Source organism: Delphinus delphis, chromosome 3 (genome assembly GCF_949987515.2).
Source record: "Delphinus delphis chromosome 3, mDelDel1.2, whole genome shotgun sequence".
In the NCBI taxonomy this organism is placed as follows: domain Eukaryota; kingdom Metazoa; phylum Chordata; class Mammalia; order Artiodactyla; family Delphinidae; genus Delphinus; species Delphinus delphis.
The window spans coordinates 65604781-65624578 of NC_082685.1; the positions used below are offsets into that span (position 1 = coordinate 65604781).

General features: G+C 35.7%; 1 protein-coding gene across 1 annotated transcript in view; it reads right to left on the reverse strand.

Moving 5' to 3' along the window:
* Positions 1 to 2474: 2474 nt before the first annotated feature.
* The window catches only part of CHSY3 (chondroitin sulfate synthase 3), a 276878-nt gene continuing 259554 nt past the window's right edge, over positions 2475 to 19798 (reverse strand). The window contains exon 3 of the mRNA XM_060006950.1: positions 2475 to 4879. Within this exon, the coding sequence (XP_059862933.1) occupies positions 3317 to 4879 (1563 nt within the window). The 3' untranslated portion in view covers positions 2475 to 3316. The remainder of the gene's footprint in view (positions 4880 to 19798) is intronic.

The window sequence follows — 19798 nt, forward strand, 5'->3', positions numbered from 1 at the left end:
ACTCTTAGATTCAGAAATATCTCAGCTGTGTCATGCTAAGTCTGTTAGGGTAAAGTGACAAATAGTCAAGCAATTATGTGGTGGTGTTCACTGTGGACAGCTTTTGCACTCAGTTGGCTGAGCCCATGTAGAAGGGCTACTGCTGACATCAGGAATTCTGAGCATTTTTTCCTGCTAGCTGAGGTCCAATGACTTGTGAACAATTATATAGAAAAAAACCCTTCCCCAAGGGAGTGCTACTCAAACGGAGCTGGCAAAGTGGGGGAAGACTGAGATTAAAAGCCTAAAAAGGCTCTAACTGAGCAGAAGATCAGCAAACTTATCTCTGTCCAGAACGAGCAAAGAGCAAAGCAAGCTGAATGGCCGATCAAACATGGCCATGAGGTCAGCTGGACCTTTGCTCCCCCGTTGTCCCCTATATGCCCCCAACAACTGAGAAGCCATGGGTTAGGGTGGAAAGACAGGTGCTTTCAATTCAGACAGCAATTAGCATAAATTTTAACTCTACAGCAAGCCAACTGTGTGAACTCAGGACAAGTTAATCACTCATGGCCTCAGTTTCCATATCTGTTGAATGAAGAAAAGAGAATCAGTATTCTGAGAGCTATTGAGAGGATTACATTTAAAAGGATAATATAAGTAAAACATACAGTGTCGTGTTGAGTGAACAGAAGATGATCAGTAAGATGATGTTGAAGGTTAATGAAATTGCTGTTGAGGTGGTATTTAAATAGAACATCTGTAGCTGTCCAAATAAGGTGAAGCCAAAAACGTACACATACTGTGCTTCAGGCTGCGTTCACACTGTGTTGCCCTTCAACCTTAAGCAATACTACATGGACAGAAAAACACTCTTAATTTTACTAGTATCATTTCGATAAATTTTCAGTCAAGAAATATTGCAGTACCTGAAAAAAATCATAGGAAAGCTTAATGCAAAATTGTAAAATAGAATTTAAGTGTACTTGTATTAATTTCAGTATAGCGTGCATGTGTGTCATTAAGTTCAAATGAGATCTCTGCATTCCCTTGTTTCATCAGCAAAATTTCATCAGTATAACGGAGAATGCCACTTCATCCCTGGGCAGGTGCCTCATGACTCTCTAACACTTGGGGGGTTTTAAACGAGGCCTTTGCATTTATTCCTCAGGTAAACCCTCTGCTATTTCAGTTATTTAAGCTAAAGAAAAGAACAGACCCTGATTTCTTTTCTACATTAATAAAATCATTAATAATTTTTATCTAGTAATAGATCTTCCCAAAGGACTATCTTTACTGAATATTAATATATTTACTGTAAGGAAAATAAAAGAGCTAAGAACATAATGTAGGAAAATAGCTATAAGAAGGGGTTTGTGAAGGCCAGAGACAACATTGGAGCAGAGATCAACTCTGAAATGTTGGTCCTGTCAAGATTTTTAACATAGGAAAGTGCCACGAATTCCTTTCTAATGAACCTTACATTGTTAAGACGTCACAATATTAAGCAACGTTATTTTTTCTGAAGCCCCTAAAATGTCTTCACTAAAAGAGAGTGTTATCATGTAAGAAACCCCATTACTAAGGCAAAGGCTATATGGCCTCTTGGCAATCAGTTCCAAATAATGGTAACAATTTACAATTGCTTTCAAACCAATTTTGATGCAAATTTTAGTGTTCCTGGGTGAAAAAAGAAAATCAAAGTGTAGAACAGTATGTACAAAGTGCTGCATTTTGTGTATAAAGAGTGAAAAAATAAATACGTGTCTTTATGGCATCAGGAATTCTGAGCATTCTGTGTATGCCAAGCATGCACACAAACATACGTACACCCAAAATGGTGGCCATGTGCAGCTGAGGGCGGATCTGAGTGAATAGAGAGTGAGACTCATAGCTGTAGACATTGAAAATTTTTCTTTCATTTTGGAACTATGCAAATATATTACCTATTTACAAAATGAAATTTTAAAAATATGCCTTCCTAAGAGCTTCTTGTACAGATTTTCATCTTTTCTTACATTTCTCAAATGAGATTATATTTTTCTACAAACTGGGCACCATTGATTCAGTTTTGAGAAAGAATGATATATGAAATTAAATGACATTTGCCTAGGTGTTTTATAAATTACAGTATTATTTTTGTAAAATTAATTTTATATTTATAATTTCTGCATTTATTTTTGTATCTTTGAGTCGTCTACCAATCCATATCAAAAGCCATTTCTGACCTGTTCTTGGTTCAGTTTGATCACAAAGCTAATGAGATCGAAGAGGAATACTTCCCCTGGATTGTAAATTACTGACTTAAAAACTGCTCATTTTAATCACTTAATGAAGGCTAGGACTTAAAGCATACTGATACAAATATCATGCCCATAATTCCATATTAACTTTTCCAGCCTGTGTAGCAAGCATGTTTCGGTGAGTATGACCATTAAGAAATACATCAAATATGACTGACTAAAAGGAAACAACACAAGTTTTTCAGTGTTTTTGAAAAAGAATATCGTTATACCTGTGTTTTATTATAAATAACCAGGTTCTGTCATATTTTATCTTCTTGCCAGCAAATGAAGGACATTGTTTCATAAAGCTTCTAAAATGTACATGAATATTTAATTAAATCATATTTCCTTGAGAAAATAAAATTCATTCGCATTTATAGCAGACAGTTGTGAGGAGCAGATAACTGTCATAAGACCAGGGTAGCCAGTACCGGTTGCTTGTGGAACAAACTCCTCAATTTTTAAAACTTTTTTTTAAAAAATAAACATACAATCATAAGTGTTCATTTCCTTTAAAAATTCTAAAGATGAAGAAAATTACTGTCTATATATTTAAGTCCTTGTATAAATTACAAAACTCAAGTTTATGTTACAGAGTCCCTTCCCCATAGGAAGCATAAAGCACTTTTGTGGTACCTTTCACCAGTAAATATTCGTATCACATTGAATTTGACAAACAAAAGAAAAGTCGATATTGCATCTTTAAGCCCCAAGAGAACATTCTTCTAAGCTGTCTCTCATGATGAATGAGCTTCAAAAGTCATTTGATTGCCACGATTTAACTCAATCTCAATCTCAAAGATATATAAAAGTAATATACCTATTGACTTCAGTAGAAATCTGAAATATCAGTGAACCGCAGACTCTTCTTGTTTGAGGTCAACAAACACCCTTTGGAAGACAACCAAGAGTAGTTTAAGACCAGGACAACAAAATAAAATTATAACAATAATAATTATAATAATAAAAATAACAATAATAAAATAAAAATAACAACCACCAACAATGAGGTAAACTCCCCTTTAAAAAGGCAATATGTGTTGCCTGGACTGTCAGGAGAGAGTTCGATTGTACCTGACACCCAAATGTTTTTCCAACCACAGTTCAGCCAGTTGCACGGTTGAGGCAAAAGTACTTGCCTTGGATCCTAAGCACATCTTATACTGCTTAGGGTCCAAGTTAGGGTCACAATGAACTGGATGGAAAATATGCACCACTCCTACTTCTTGACTTCTGAAGGGCCTTAAGCCAGATTGAATAACTTTATTGTAGAGATCTACATCTTCCAGTCCCCAGCCTTGTATTGAGGTATCAAATCCACCTGCACCCAGAAGATCACTTTTATAAATACAGGTAATTCCATATCCATAGTCTCTCCAAAATCCAGTCTTCTTTGAGAAGACAAAGTCATTATCAGTGGGAGGACTTCCCCCATTGGTTACCTTTGGGTCATACTGGCTAAAGATGATGGGATAGTACACCTGTTGTCCCTGAATTGTATTGTCTCTACATCGTTGGAGAAAGTCTCCTCTGAAGATCAAGTCAACATCACAAAATAGCAGCAAAGTATCATTGTCAAACTGGGAAGATCCCATTTCAAGACCAAGACCTCTGGAAAACTCTCCCTTCATAGGGATCAGGGTCATTTCTGCTTTAGGGTACTTGTTTTGATATTCTTGTATCAGCTCAATATGCTTGCTGGAATCTTGGCCAGAATCCCTACTGAAAAGGATGATGACCAGCTTTACATTCTGCTTTGGGATAAGACAAGTGTTTTCAAAGTTCTCCATGAATCTCAAGAAAATGTCATACCTTCCAATGAGAGGGACAAGAACATGTATTTTCTTTTCATTGGGCCCTCCCATTTCTTTGGCACCTTGAAAAGAAGATAATATCTTTAAAGAATTAGATATAAAGGAGAATGACTGAGTGTCACTGTTAATACTCTCTACAAGACTGTCGACATCTAGCTCTTCAGTTTCTCTGAAGAAAGGCTTGCTGAACAACTGCTGAAGATAGGCGTGACGTCTTACTGGCACAGTCAGTTTCCTCCCCTTGTGTCTTTTGTATAAGAGGAGTAAATCCAAGATGTACTCCACCCCATGCAGGGGATCAACCCTGCGGTAGCCATACTGAATTTCCTTGAAGTCAATGAGCCGTCCTCTACTCTTGGCATTCTCATTGATCATCTCCATCACCTGTAGGACGGTGTCATCCAGCGCTGTTCTCAGGATGCTGCTGATGCTCTGTCGGGGAGGCTGGTTCTCAGATGCTGAGTAGAGGAGCTTCCCTGTCAGGAACTCCCATTCTATCACTTCATCTCTCTCCCGAGGCTGGAAGTGATTGAAAGAAGGCATCACTCCCAGCTGCTGGTCCTCTTTGCTCACTTCGCTGTTACTGAGCTTGCTCATCAGAGCGCTCTCCCGGTGGAGCTGGATGGTGCGGTAGCGAAGTTCAGAAATTTTGCGGCTAAGCATGTAATTATGAAGCCTGTATTGGTAGGCAGGCCTTTTGTTTGGATGAAGTGTTATGGCTGCATGGATTTTGCTGTTGTGAAGGTCTTGGATATAACCCTTCCGATTGTGTTCATAATTTTCATGGAACAGCTGCTGCATCTGAAAAGGAGAAGGAAATCAAGATGTTAGAATAAGTTTAAAATATCAAAGAAAACAAGAATCGACTACATCCATAACCCCATAATGAATCATTGTGAGGGTGAGACAGGTGGGTAGAGCATGGATTTTCCAAAACAGGGGCTCACTCTGAGGAGTAAACCAATGCCCTGTTTCTTGGAATGGTAATATCAGCCCTAGAGGAGACCTACATTTTACTTAGCATCCTGATATACCATCTTTACAGAGTAAGTTCTTGGTAAGGTAATGTGGAACAGAAACTATATTGATCTACACTGCCTATTTAAAGGATCATACTCAAAATGCCTGACATCCTTATAAGCCAGAAAATCTCTCTGCTAATCTAGAAAAAGCTCAGGCAGGAACAAAAATGAGATCACACTTCAAACTGCCAGCTGTCTCCTCTGCCAGTCAATAAAGAAACCTCCATCACACCCATTCAAGATAAGTACCAATGGAGGAGGAGAGGCGGTGAAGGAAAAGGAGGGGGAGGAGAGCCAGCAGCGGCAGCAGCATGAGATATCTGCAAATACATTCTTTAAAAGGAGGAAAGGAATATTGCAAACTTAAGAATACATATCCAAAACCATAGACAAAATAAAAAAATTAAGGACAATACACTCCTCCCTCCCCTCTCAAAAAGAACTCAAGGAATAGATAAATGAGCTAAGTAAGATAAATAAAATCAGTGATACTCACATTATAAGAAGCATAAAAAGAGATTTGTGAAAAACATAGAAAGAAGGGATTTGAGAAAATGTAGCAAAATAACAGAAGTTTAAAATATAGGTTAAAAGTATGGGCATATATGTCTATATGCATACACACATATAAATGTATATATTTGATATATATTTAAAAGTTTGTATCAAAGTTTGGATCTATAGACATACAATAAATAAAGTTTTGTTAAAATTTGGGTATATAATACATCTGGATATATAGTAAAGGAATACAAATATATACATAAGATATGTCTGAGGGACATATTTCCCTTAAAATAAAGGAAGGTGTATATCTATGTGTAATTAGGCCAAGCGAAAAAAAAAAAGCAAAATAAACAAACAAAACCCAATTTGGCTGTAAAGTCAGAAAAGAATGAATCTTGCCACAACATTCTCTATAGCAACATTCGATGATGAAAACAATAGAGCACAGCCCAGGAAGACCCCAAGGAAGCAAATTAATGATTCATATTATACTCAGCCAACCTAGAGCTCAAGTTTTATTGTGAAAAATAAACAGCTCCTAACATGTACGAATGTGTGGCATATCTGTGGTGATAAATTCTCTGACACTCCTCCAATCTAGAGGTGGGGGCTATGTCCCTTTCTTTTGTTACGACTTTAATAAACTACAGTAGGGGCTTCCCTGGTGGCGCAGTGGTTGAGAGTCCGTCTGCCGATACAGGGGACACGGGTTTGTGCCCCGGTCCGGGAAGATCCCATGTGCCGCGGAGCAGCTGGGCCCGTGAGCCATGGCCGCTGAGCCTGCGCGTCCGGAGCCTGTGCTCCGCAACGGGAGAGGCCACAACAGTGAGAGGCCCGCGTACCGCAAAATAAAAAAAAAAAAAAAAACTACAGTAGAAGTGACACTCTGCCACTTTTCAGACTGGCAGCTGCCACTTGTCTTGTTGAACTCTCACTCTACAGAAGCCACTAAGTAAAAAGTCTGAGTTCGTTAGTTAGATTCCTTGTTGCTGGCCAGAACCTCCAGTAAAATGTGGTAGAGCAGATACGTTCTTGTTTCAGTCTCAACATCAGGAAAGAAGATGTCAACATGGCTCCTTAACACATTAAGGAAGTTCATTTCTATTTCTAGTTTGCTAAGATTTTTACCATGAGTGAATTTTAAAGCTGATCAAATATTTTTTTCTGCATCCATTGAGAAGATTATGGGATGCTTTTTTTTTCTGTTAACATGGTGAATTGCACTGATTCATTTTCTAATATTAAACAACCTTTGTATTCCTTGAATAAACCCAACATGATCTTGATATTCATCTTCTTTATATATCGCTGGAATATATTTGCAAATATTTTGTTTAGGATTTACTGTGAGAATCCAATTCTCCCCAATTTGATACCCCCAAATTGATATATAGGTTCAAGGCAATTCCAATACAAACCCCACCATTTTAAAAAAGAATATGTTGCTGCTGATATTAACAAGTTGATTCTAAAATTTATGTAGAAATGAAGTCAAGGATATTCGAGATAATCTTAAAAAAAGATACACTACAGATCAAAAGTTACAGAAATTTAGAAGTATGATATTGGTACAAGGATAAACAAATAGAAGAAAGGACCAAAATAGTCCATAAGGAAACCTACACATGACATATGATTTGTGACTTATGACAAATATGATAGTGGAGAGTGGAGGAAAGGCGGTCTTTTCAGTAATATATATTCATATGGAAAAATGTAAAAGCTGACCCCTACATCCCACAATAAAAAAATCCATCCCAGATGCACTGGTGATATAAAAATGAAAGGTTAAATTTTTTTCCTAAAAGTTAACACTAGAAAATATCTGCTTGTGTTTTGGTTAGGTGAATTTTCTTAAATAGGACACAAGGTACTTATCATAAAAATAGATTGGTAAACTGGACTACATTAAAATTAAGAACTCTATTTCTCATAAACGCCATTAAGAGATTATAAAAGGTCAACTACAGAGTGGGAGAATATAGTTTTAATAGATCTTACTAAAAAGGACTAGTACCCAGAATATATAATGAACTTGTAAAAATTAATAGGGAAGGACAAACCCAGTTTAAAAATGGAAAAAGAATCTTGAATGGGCACTTCACAAAAGAGAATATGTAAAAGCCTGATAAACATACACAAAAACCTTCTCTAGTTCATTCATCATCAGGGTAATGCAATTTAAAGTCACAATGTGATTTTAATCTACGAAAATGGTTAATGACTGATAATGCACTGTGAAAGTAGCAGATCTGGAACTCTCATATACAGCTGGTGAGAATGTAACTTGGTTCAACCACTGTGGAAACTTGTATTGACTAAAATGACCATATACGTTCCCTGTGACTCAGTAATTCTACTCTTAGCTGCATGCCCAATACACATACATACATACATATATCTAAAAATACATACATGTATATATACATACATTTTCACAGCAACATTATTCATAATACCCCCCAAACTGAAAGCAACCCTAATGTACACCGAGAGTAGAATAGATAAATAAACATAATGGAAAACCATACGTCAATTAAAATAAATGAAATACTACTACTCACAACAACATGAACAAATCTCACAAATCACAAACAAGTGAAAGAAACCATACACAAAAGAATACATTTTGTATAATTCTATTCATATGAAATTCAGGTAAAGCTAACGTATGCTGTTAGCTGTAAGAACAGTGAGCAAAAATCAAGAAAGTGGGCAGGGAGCTCTGGAGGGCTGGTAATATTCTATTTGTTGACCTAGGTTGTGGTTACACATATACATTTAATTTGTGAACATTCACTGAACTGTTACTTAAGATATGTTTGTTATACTACAATTAATAAATGACCTTTTAAAATATGCATATACATGCATGTGGAGTTAGGCAGGTTTTTCTGATATGTATATAAATGTGTGTAGATATGTGAGGAGAGAGAGAGAGTATGAGTATCAGAGAAGTTTTCATGGAGAAGATGACCTAAAAGGTGTAAGACCAATACCATGGCAGATTCTTTATCTCCAGTATTTCACCCGGCTCTTATTGTATACTCAGAGAGATTTTTCAAATCAACATCATCTGACCTTGAAGAATATAACCCTAGATATTTTGAGATGGATTTTGGACTTGATTCAAAACACAGTAGTTCAGTTACATCCAGTATTTTTTTTCCCTAAATACACAAGCCAATTTTTATTTGAAACTTTGATGTTAAATTAAATCCATATAAGTGGGTTGTTATATCTCCAGTTTTGTATTTTTTAAAAATTTTATTGGCGTATGGTTACTTTACAATGTTGTGTTAGCCTCCACTGCACAACAAAATGAATCAGCCATGTATTATTTTTTTTTACCTGAATTTGCTTCAATATTTTACTTTATGTAATTTTTCCATGGATTTTTTTTGGTATGCAACAAGATTAAAAAAAATCTAATGGCATATAGAATACTAATTATACCACCTCTAAAAAGTACTGGCTCTCTGAAACTATTCTTTCTTGAGGCCTGCTTTGTTTTACTAAGAAAAGGGAACATGCTAAATTAAATAGGAAACATTGCTCAGAGGCAGACTGTTAAATTGTAGATTTACCTAGCTCCTTTAGTGATACTGAAGTGATTAATATTGCACAACTTGATAAAGGTGACATTTGTTATAGAAGAAAAAATATCTCAGTATTAAAATGTTTAACTAACTTGCACCACTCACATCATTACAACCCAAGTTGCCTATATAGTGCTTATTTTTCTAGTGTATTCCTTTGCAGAAATATTACAAGCAGACAAAGTCAGGGAGGGGGGCAATCCTTAAAAATAGCACATTCACACATACTCTAGGTAGTGAGGTAATGATTAGAACATCGTGAATTTATGTCTTATTTTCCATTAAGAAGCATAGAGGATATCCGTATTTTCTCTCTGTATGTAGGGAGGACCAAACTATGCAGAATGGACAGAAGAATGAAATTAGCCAGATCTGAACTTGAGTAGTGGCTCCACCATTTCTTTTTTGAATTTTGAATTTTATTTAGTTTTTTAAACAGCAGGTTCTTATTAGTTATCTATTTTATACATATTAGTGTATATATGTCAATCCCAATCTCCCAATTCATCAGACCACCATAACTCCGCACCACCACTTTCCCCCCCTTGGTGTCCATACGTTTGTTCTGTACATCTGTGTCTCAATTTCTACCCTGCAAACTGGTTCATCTGTACCAGTTTTCTAGGTTCCACATATATGCGTTAATATACGAAATTTGTTTTTCTCTTTCTGACTTACTTCCTTCTGTATGACAGTCTCTAGATCCATCCACATCTCTGCAAATGACCGAACTTCATTCCTTTTTACGCCTGAGTAATATTCCATTGTATATATGTACCATATCGTCTTCATCCATTCATCTGTCGATGAGCATTTAGGTTGCTTCCATGACCTGGCTATTGTAAATAGTGCAGCAATGAACATTGGGGTGCATGTGTCATTTTGAATTATGGTTTTCTCTGGGTATATGCCCAGGAGTGCGACTGCTGGGTCATATGGTAGTTCTATTTTTAGATTTTTGAGGAACCTCCATACTGTTCTCCATAGTGGCTGTATCAATTTACATTCCCACCAACAGTGCAAGAAGGTTTCCTTTTCTCCACACCCTCTCCAGCATTTGTTGTTTGTAGATCTTCTGATGATGCCCATTCTAACTGGTGCGAGGTGATAACTCATAGTTTTGATTTGCATTTCTCTAATGATTAGTGAGGTTAAGCATCCTTTCATGTGTTTGTTGGCAGTCTGTATATCTTCTTTGGAAAAATGTCTATTCAGGTCTCCTGCCTATTTTTGGTTGGGTTTGTTTTTTTAATATTGAGCTGCATGGACTGTTTATATATTTTGGAGATTAATCCTTTGTCCATTGATTCGTTTGCAAATATTTTCTCCCATTCTGAGGGTTGTCTTTTCGTCTTGTTTGTAGCTTCCTTTGCTTTGCAAAAGCTTTTAAGTTTCATTAGGTCCCATGTGTTTATTTTTGTTTTTATTTCCATTACTCTAGGAGGTGGGTCAAAAAGGATCTTGCTGTGACTTATGTGATTTATTCTTACGTTTTATAGTGTCCGGGTTTACATTTAGGTCTCTAGTCCATTTTGAGTTTATTTTTGTGTATGGTGTTAGGGAGTGTTCTAATTTCATTCTTTTACATGTAGCTGTCCAGTTTTCCCAGCACCACTTATTGAAGAGGCTGTCTTTTCTCCATTGTATATCTTTGCCTCCTTTGTCATAGATCAGTTGACCATAGCTGCATGGGTTTAATCTCTGGGCTTACTATCCTGTTCCATTGGTCTACATTTCTGTTTTTGTGCCAGTACCATATTGCCTTGACTACTGTACCTTTGTAGTATAGTCTGAAGTCAGGGAGCCTGATTCCTCCTGCTCCGTGTTTTCCCCTCAAGACTGCTTTGGCTATTCTGCGTCTTCTGTGTCTCCATACAAATTTTAAGATTTTTTGTTTTAGTTCTGTAAATATGCCACTGGTAATTTGATAGGGATTGTGTTGCATCTGTAGATTGTTTTGGGTAGTGTGGTCATTTTCACAGTATTGATTCTTCCAATCCAAGAATATGGTATATCTCTCCATCTGTTTGTGTCATCTTTGATTTCTTTCATCAGTGTCTTATAGTTTTCTGAGTACAGGTCTTTTACCTCCTTAGGTAGGTTTATTCCTAGGTATTTTATTCTTTTTGTTGCAATGGTGAATGGGATTGTTTCTTTATTTCTCTTTCTGATCTTCCCTTGTTAGTGTATAGGAATGCAAGAGATTTTTGTGAATTAATTTTGTATCCTGCAACTTTACCAAATTCATTGACTAGCTCTAGTAGTTTTCTGGTGGCATCTTTAGGATTCTCTATGTATAGTATCACGTCATCTGCAAACAGTGACAGTTTTAATTCTTCTTTTCCAATTTGTATTCCTTTTATTTCTTTTTATTCTCTAATTGCTGGGGCTAGGACTTCCAAAACTATGTTGAATAATAGTGGCAAGAGTGGCCATCCTTGTCTTGTTCCTGATCTTAGAGGAAATGCTTTCAGTTTTTCACCATTGAGAATGATGTTTGCTGTGTGTTTGTTGTATATGGCCTTTATTACGTTAAGGTAAGTTCCCTCTATGCCCACTTTCTGGAGAGCTTTTATCACAAATGGGTGTTGAATTTTGTCAAAAGCTTGTTCTGCATCTATTGAGATGATCATATGGTTTTTCTTCTTCAATTTATTAATATGGTGTATCACATTGACTGATTTGTGTATATTGAAGAATCCTTGCATCCCTGGGATAAACCCCACTTGATCATGGGGTATGATCCTTTTAATGTGTTGTTGGATTCTGTTTGCTAGTATTTTGTTGAGGATTTTTGCATCTATGTTCATCAGTGATATTGGTCTGTAATTTTCTTTTATTGTAGTATCTCTGTCTGGTTTTGGTATCAGGGTGATGGTGGCCTCATAGAATGAGTTCGGGAGTGTTCCTTCCTCTGCAATTTTTTGGAAGAGTTTGAGAAGGACGGGTGTTAGCTCTTCTCTAAATGTTTGATAGAATTCACCTATGAAGCCATCTGGTCCTGGATTTTTGTTTGTTGGAAGATTTTTAATCACAGTTTCAATTTCATAACTTGTGATTGGTCTGTTCATATTTTCTATTTCTTACTGGTTCAGTCTTGGAAGGTTATACCTTTCTAAGAATTTGTCCATTTCTTCCAGGTTGTCCATTTTATTGGCATAGAGTTGCCTGTAGTAGTCTCTTAGGATGCTTTATGTTTCTGCGGTGTCTGTTGTAACTTCTCCTTTTTCATCTCTAATTTTATTGATTTGAGTCCTCTCCCTCTTTTTCTTGATGAGTCTGGCTAAAGGTTTATCAATTTTGTTTATCTTCTCAAAGAACCAGCTTTTAGTTTTATTGATCTTTGCTATTGTTTTCTTTGTTTCTATTTCATTTATTTCTGCTCTGATCTTTCTGATTTCTTTCCTTCTACTAACTGTGGGTTTTATTTGTTCTTCTTTCTCTAGTTCCTTTAGCTGTAAGGGTAGATTGTTTACTTGAGATGTTTGTTGTTTCTTGAGGTAGGCATGTATTGCTATAAACTTCCCTCTTAGAACTGCTTTTGCTTCATCCCATAGGTTTTGGATTGTTGTGTTTTTGTTGTAAATTGTCTCTAGGTATTTTTTGATATCCTCTTTGATTTCTTCAGTGATCTCTTGGTTATTTAGTAATGTATTATTTAGTCTCCATGTTTTTGTGTTTTTTACGTTTTTTTCCCTGTAATTGGTTTCTAATCTCATAGCATTGTGGTCGGAAAAGATGCTTGATATGATTTCAATTTTCTTAAATTTACCGAAGCTTGATTTGTGACCCAAAATGTGATCCATCCTGGAGAATGTTCCGTGTGCACTTGAGAAGAAAGTGTAATCTGCTGTTTTTGGATTGAACATCCTATAAATATCAATTAAATCTATCTGTTCTATTGTGTCATTTAAAGCCTGTGTTTCCTTATTCATCTTCTGTGTGGATGATCTGTCCATTGGTGTAAGTGAGTTATTAAAGTCCCCCACTATTATTGTGTTACTGTCGATTTCCTCTTTTACAGTTGTTAGCAATTGCCTTATGTATTGAGGTGCTCATATGTTGGGTGCATATATATTTATAACTGTTACATCTTCTTCTTGGTTTGATCCCTTAATCATTATGTAGTGTCCTTGGCTCCACCATTTCTAAGCCATTTCCTAGCCAATCTGTGTAAATCTCAGTCTCCTAATCTATAAAAGGGAAAATGCCAACCACCTCAATGTATATTAAAATGTTGCTCAATAGAACTATATATATATATATATATATATATATACACACACACACACATACAGTGCTTAACATCATGTCTGGTATATAGAAAACAGTGAAAAAAAGGGTTTGCCAGCCTCCTCCTGAGATTGCTCTTTTTAGCTAGGAGTTTTCAGAGGATGAGAGCAGCACCCTCTAGGCTTGCTTCATCTTTGCTCACTTCTGGAAATGCTTGGGAACAGTTATAATTTGGCCACATACACTCACTGCTTCAATGTATCTACCATGCCATTAGGTACCTTCTCCTAACAAAAGTCCTCAATATTTTACTACCAGAAAGATAAATTATTGTGGGGGTTTCAGGAAACCAAGGTTCAAGAGTGTTAAGTGATTTAACCAAGGGTCGACTGACAGTAATGAGGTTATGACTAAAACTAGCATAAGCAGTCAGTTTTTCTACTTATCACACTAAATTTTTAATGTAGCAAAAGTGCTTTAAGAAAAACTATAAAATACACATTTTAAATTATATTAGCTTGTTTGAAATAATTCAGGGCTTCATTTCCTTTACAGAATTTTCAATTGATTTCATGGTACCTCCAGAGCCTTATACTGAAAGGAAAAATCATTTCACACTAACAAAATCACAATGGCAAGTGACATCAATATGTCCTGACTGACCCCAGTGTTTTAAGTGTACCACCCAAAATCTCACCCTCTGAGAAGGAAATTATCTGAGAAGTTATAGAAAAATTATTATAAAAATCAGAGACTGGAAGAATAAATGCCAAGATACAGCTGTATGTTATTATTAATCTACTACATTAAATTTCCATTTCTTTTAGATTTATTAATTATAACATAGCATATGGGAAAACTGGACAGCTACATGTAAAAGAATGAAATTAGAACACTCCCTAACACCATACACAAAAATAAACTCAAAATGGGTTAAAGACCTAAATGTAAGGCCAGGCACTATAAAACTCTTAGAGGAAAACATAGGCAGAACACTCTATGATATAAATCACAGCAAGACGCTTTTTGACCCATGTCCCAGAGAAATGGAAATAAAAACAAAAATAAATGGGACCTAGTGAAACTTAAAAGCTTTTGCACAGCAAAGGAAACCAAAAACAGCATGAAAAGAAAACCCTCAGAATGGAAGAAGATATTTGCAAATGAAGCAACTGACAAAGGATTAATTTCCAAAATACACAAGCAGCTCATGCAGCTCAATGTCAAAAAGACAAACAACCCAATCCAAAAATGGGCAGAAGACCTAAATAGTCATTTCTCCAAAGAAGATATACAGATTGCCAACAAACACGTGAAAGGATGCTCAACATCACTAATCATTAGAGAAATGCAAATCAAAACTACAATGAGGTATCACCTCACACCAGTCAGAATGGCCATCATTAAAAAATCTACAAACAATAAATGCTGGAGAGGGTGTGGAGAAAAGGGAACCATCTTGCACTGTTGGTGGGAATGTAAATTGATACAGCCACTATGGAGAACAGTATGGAGATTCCTTAAAAATCTAAAAATAGAACTATCATATGACCCAGCAATCTCACTACTGGACATATACCCTGAGAAAACCATAATTCAAAAAGACTCATGTACCACAATGTTCATTGCAGCTCTATTTACAATAGCCAGGACATGGAAGCAACCTAAGTGTCCACTGACAGATGAATAGATAAAGAAGATGTGGCACATATATACAATGGAATATTACTCAGCCATAAAAAGAAATGAAATTGCATTTTTTGTAGTGTAGTGGATGGACCTACAGACTCTCCTACAGTGTGAAGTTAGTAAGAAAGAGGAAAACAAATACTGTATGCTAACACATATATATGGAATCTAAAAAAAAAAAAAGGTTCTGAAGAACCTAGGGGCAGGACAGGAATAAAGACACAGATGTAGAGAATGGACTTAAGGACACGGGGAGGGGGAGGGGTAAGCTGGGACGAAGTGAGAGAGTGGCATGGACATATATACACTACCAAATGTAAAACAGATAGCTAGTAGGAAGCAGCCACATAGCACAGGGAGATCAGCTTGGTGCTTTGTGACCACCTAGAGGGGTGGGATAGGGAGGGTGGGAGAGAGACACAAGAGGGAAGAGATATGGGGATATATGTATATGTATAGCTGATTCACTTTGTTATACAGCAGAAACTAACACACCATTGTAAAACAATTATACTCCAATAAAGGTGTTAAAAAAATAATGATAACATAGCATAGATAATTTCCTGAATGATCATAGTTATGTAAATAAAGGAGTTCATTTCAACAATTAAAATGTTGAAAGAAATACTAAGAAGTTGACAGCAAACAGGGACAAGGTAACTTCTGGAGCATTGCAAAGCTCGTAAAGTAGCAAAAGGCCAAGCTCTGTCAGTGGCAAAAGAGCTCTGTCAGTGGCAAAAGGGTTCAAGGACAGTTGACCTAAGAACTAACCAAGAAAAATATACTGCCTGACAGTGCAGGCCATAAAACTTATTCTATATATACGGCTGTGGGTGCAGAAACTGAGGTGACCTGTGCTGGCAGAACAAGCCCCTCCTGGAAGTATTTTGTTTCAGAGAAGTAGAAGAAAAGTAGAAGAGACAGAGGTACAGAAAGTAAAGAATTAAACAGTTAAACCATGTCTTCATGAAGCAGCTTTAACCTGAGGCAGCAGAGAACCCAATGCCTTTTCTCTGGGGAAGTCAGAAAGCTTAGAATGGTAACAAACATCTCAGCCAAAATATATCTATGGTGAAGGACTTGTCCAGGGAAGAGTGTTGATAATTTTTCCAGAGATAAGTATGTTTTCTAAAAAAGGGATATAGTACAGCACTAACACAAAGTTTCTGTAAGAAAAAAAGACTAGATGAAAATCAGCCCCACACCCCCCCAGAAAAGAAGCCATGAAACAGGAAAACATTAAACGACTGTTCTAAAAAACATAAGAAGCATTTTCCTCTCTCTTGGGAAACAACAAAGTAGAAACATAAGATCTCAGGAATGTGATGGTACAGATGAAATGGGAGTTCACAAAACTAAGAAATAAAGAATACAAAATAAACTATCATAGACGTGAAAACAAAATCATAAGGAAAATAAAGAATAAACAGTGGAAGGCTCAGTTAGGATGGAAGAGATAGAAATTAAGAAAGCTAAAATAAAGAGTTATGATGGTTTAGAGAGAAACAATTCAGGACTCAGAAAAGTTGTTACTTGTTTTTACTACTATTATTATTAGTGTAAGTATTGAATAAATGAGTAAACGAGAATGGCCTTGATTAAGTTTTCCCTAGAAAATAATTCAAATAGGCTCAGTACAGCCATCATTTAACTTCAGATCATCATCTAAAAACTAAAAGACTGAATTGTCTTCATAAGGTCTCTGCTGAAATGAAGGGGAAATAAGAGACCATGTAATTATTGGAAAGCTTTGTGTTCTTTATTAAGAAAATAATTACATTAATTTTTCTTTATGAAGAGAAAATGTCCTTAATTTATTTATATAAAGAAGCTATTTCAATTTATTGCAATGTCTTTTGTTCCTATTATGTCACTTCATTTTTCCTAAAAAGGATTTTCTATTCAATAACTTAGAAAATTCTCTTTGAGTCTCTTCCTATATATAAGATTAAGAAAGACTTGGGAAAAGAAGGTATTCTTGTTCGAGGAAGTACAAACTCTATGAAGGTGAACAAGGAAATAATAAATCATTAAAGAGGTGTAAAAGATAATGGTGACTACGTACCTAAGGGTTGTGTAATTTGCCTTGCAAATATTTAAACTCATTTTACTATGATTTAGTTATACAGTTCTACATAACTAAATGGAGAGTCTTGCTGCCCTTAATGCAAACGCCTAATGATCTGTCTTTTATAAGACCAGTAAATATAAACATTCTGAGCAAAATAGTAAACTTTTAAATTAACACTATTATTTCCCTTCAATTATTACCTTCAAATATTAACAGTGAAGTTCTTAAACTATGTCCTACTTCTCTGGTAATAATGACACAATGAAAACAGTACCTAATTCTAAATATTAAGGAGAAGAAAGGTTTGGGAAAACTAAATATTCATATATCATTCTATAATTATAGACAGAACGAGAAAATGTTAAAGGGTATATAGTTTGAGTAAGTTTTGAAATTTGAAAGCAAAGATCTAGTTTAAGTATAAGATATACCCTTCTTCATGTTTGTCACATAAAATTAACAGCATTACATATTTTGCTACTAAGATTTATAAAAATAATAGCACCTTGGAAATAGCCACATGTAATCTACAAACTCTACTTTAAAAATTCATTGTACACAAGTAATAAAATTGCATGAAATTACACGTGTGTATGCACACAAAAATAAACATAAGAAAAACTGGGGAAATTTAAATAAGATCAGTGGAATATATTAATGTCAATATACTGGTTGGGAAACTTCACTGCAGTTTTGCAAGATTTTGCCATTGGGGGAAACTGCTTAACGGATCCATGGGATTTCTTTGCATAATTTTTTAACAGCTGTATGTGAATCAATAATTATCTCAAAATAAAAGGTTTAATTAAAAAATTATATACAAAAATTGTCTCTTTTTTTTTTTTTTAAGAAATCATCCCCAAAGCCTACTTAAAAGAAGGTGTTAAAACTTTTAGTCCAAAGGCTACAGATGTGATTTTGCCTTTCTTTAACTGGTAAACTCAGTGTTTTGAATGAATCTGAAAAATGTTAAGTGAGCAGTGCATTTTCCAGTTATTTTCAGTCCCATAAGGTTTCTTTATGTTTGTTTTATGAATTTAAGTTGCCTGAGGGCATTTGTGTTCTTGGCTATCCCTTAAAAAAAAAAATTGTGAAATGTCTTTTCCTTTTGAAATCCTGTCACATGCCACAACATAGATGAACCTTGAGGACATTATACTAAGTGAAATAAGCGAGTCACAAAAAGACAAATACTGTATGATTCCACTTATATGAGATATCTAAAGTAGTCAAACTCATAGAAACAGAAAATAGAATGGTAGTTTCCAGAGGCTGGGGGAGGGGGAAACGAATTGTTTAGTGGGTATAGAGTTTCAGTTTTGCAAGATGAAAAAGTTCTAGAGATTTGTTGCACAACAATGTGAATATAGTTGACATCACTGAACTGTACCCTTAGAAATGATTAAGATGGTTAAAAAAAATCTTTCTTTCCCTTTTATTCCACATGAACCTCACCTTTCCTAAAGGGGAACAAATCACAGTATGGCCAATTAGTATGCTTTGTTATAAATGGCTTACTCCAGATTAGTTTCATTCATGGGCATGAGCAAAAAAATCATTCTCTTTGGCTACAGGCTCACATTTTGCACATTATAATTCCTCAGAAAGAAAAGCAAGTCAAGGGCAGACAACGGCAGAGAAGCAATAAAAGAAAGACCGAGCGCTGTTGAGGGCACTGAACACAGCATTGAGCTGCGCCTAAGGACAGATCACCCTCAGACTTCCTAGTTTCCTAGGACAGTAGTTTCTTCTCTCATTCAAGTAGTTTAGTTGTGATTTTGTCACTTGCAACCAAAGGAATCCTGCCCAAAACAATCTGGTAAATGGATACATTTTAATTTCAGCTCTGTATGATTTGCCTCTGTTTAATTAGCTAGTTTAATCTTGGTTGAGATCCAAACTACAATCTCATATGGGTAATCTGTACCATTGAAACTGGTATTTTTCTTCCTGTTACATTTAATTTTGTTAGCTATTGTAGTTTAAAAAAAAAAAAAAACAACCTGTCAGACAACACAAAATAGCTTCCAGACACTGTTACATGTGATGAAGTTTTCTCAGCAGTATATATTCTCTACAGTTTAAAAATACTTTCAGAGGAGACCACAGTGTTCCCTGCCACCATCCAGAGGTTGTCAATGGAATATCGTGGTGCAAAATAGACCACTTTGTCATTGATTACTGTACCAGTTTGGTAGCAAGTGATTGTTCTTTGGTTTGGGGAGATGGCAGGGAAATCCCATATAAGAACTATTGACAGGCAGGAAGGGAATATGCCAAGTGGAGTCTGTCACTTCAGATCAAAGCTACAAGAAAAATATCACAAAAGATTTATAGATACAGGTGAAATTCCTGATGCATGGAACAAAAATCACAAAACAGGATGTGCTTGATGACTTGAAAAAAAATTAATACTCAATGACCACAAAAGAGCCCCAGTATCTGAACAAAGGAGGCGCATGACCTGAACAATCCTAAAACACCACCCACTCAAAATGAAAACCTGCCTTATATGGACTTTTTCAAATAAAACATCTAAAACTAAATCAATGAATAAATAGCAAGAGTTGAAGATTTCCTGAAAAAGAACTTCATTTTT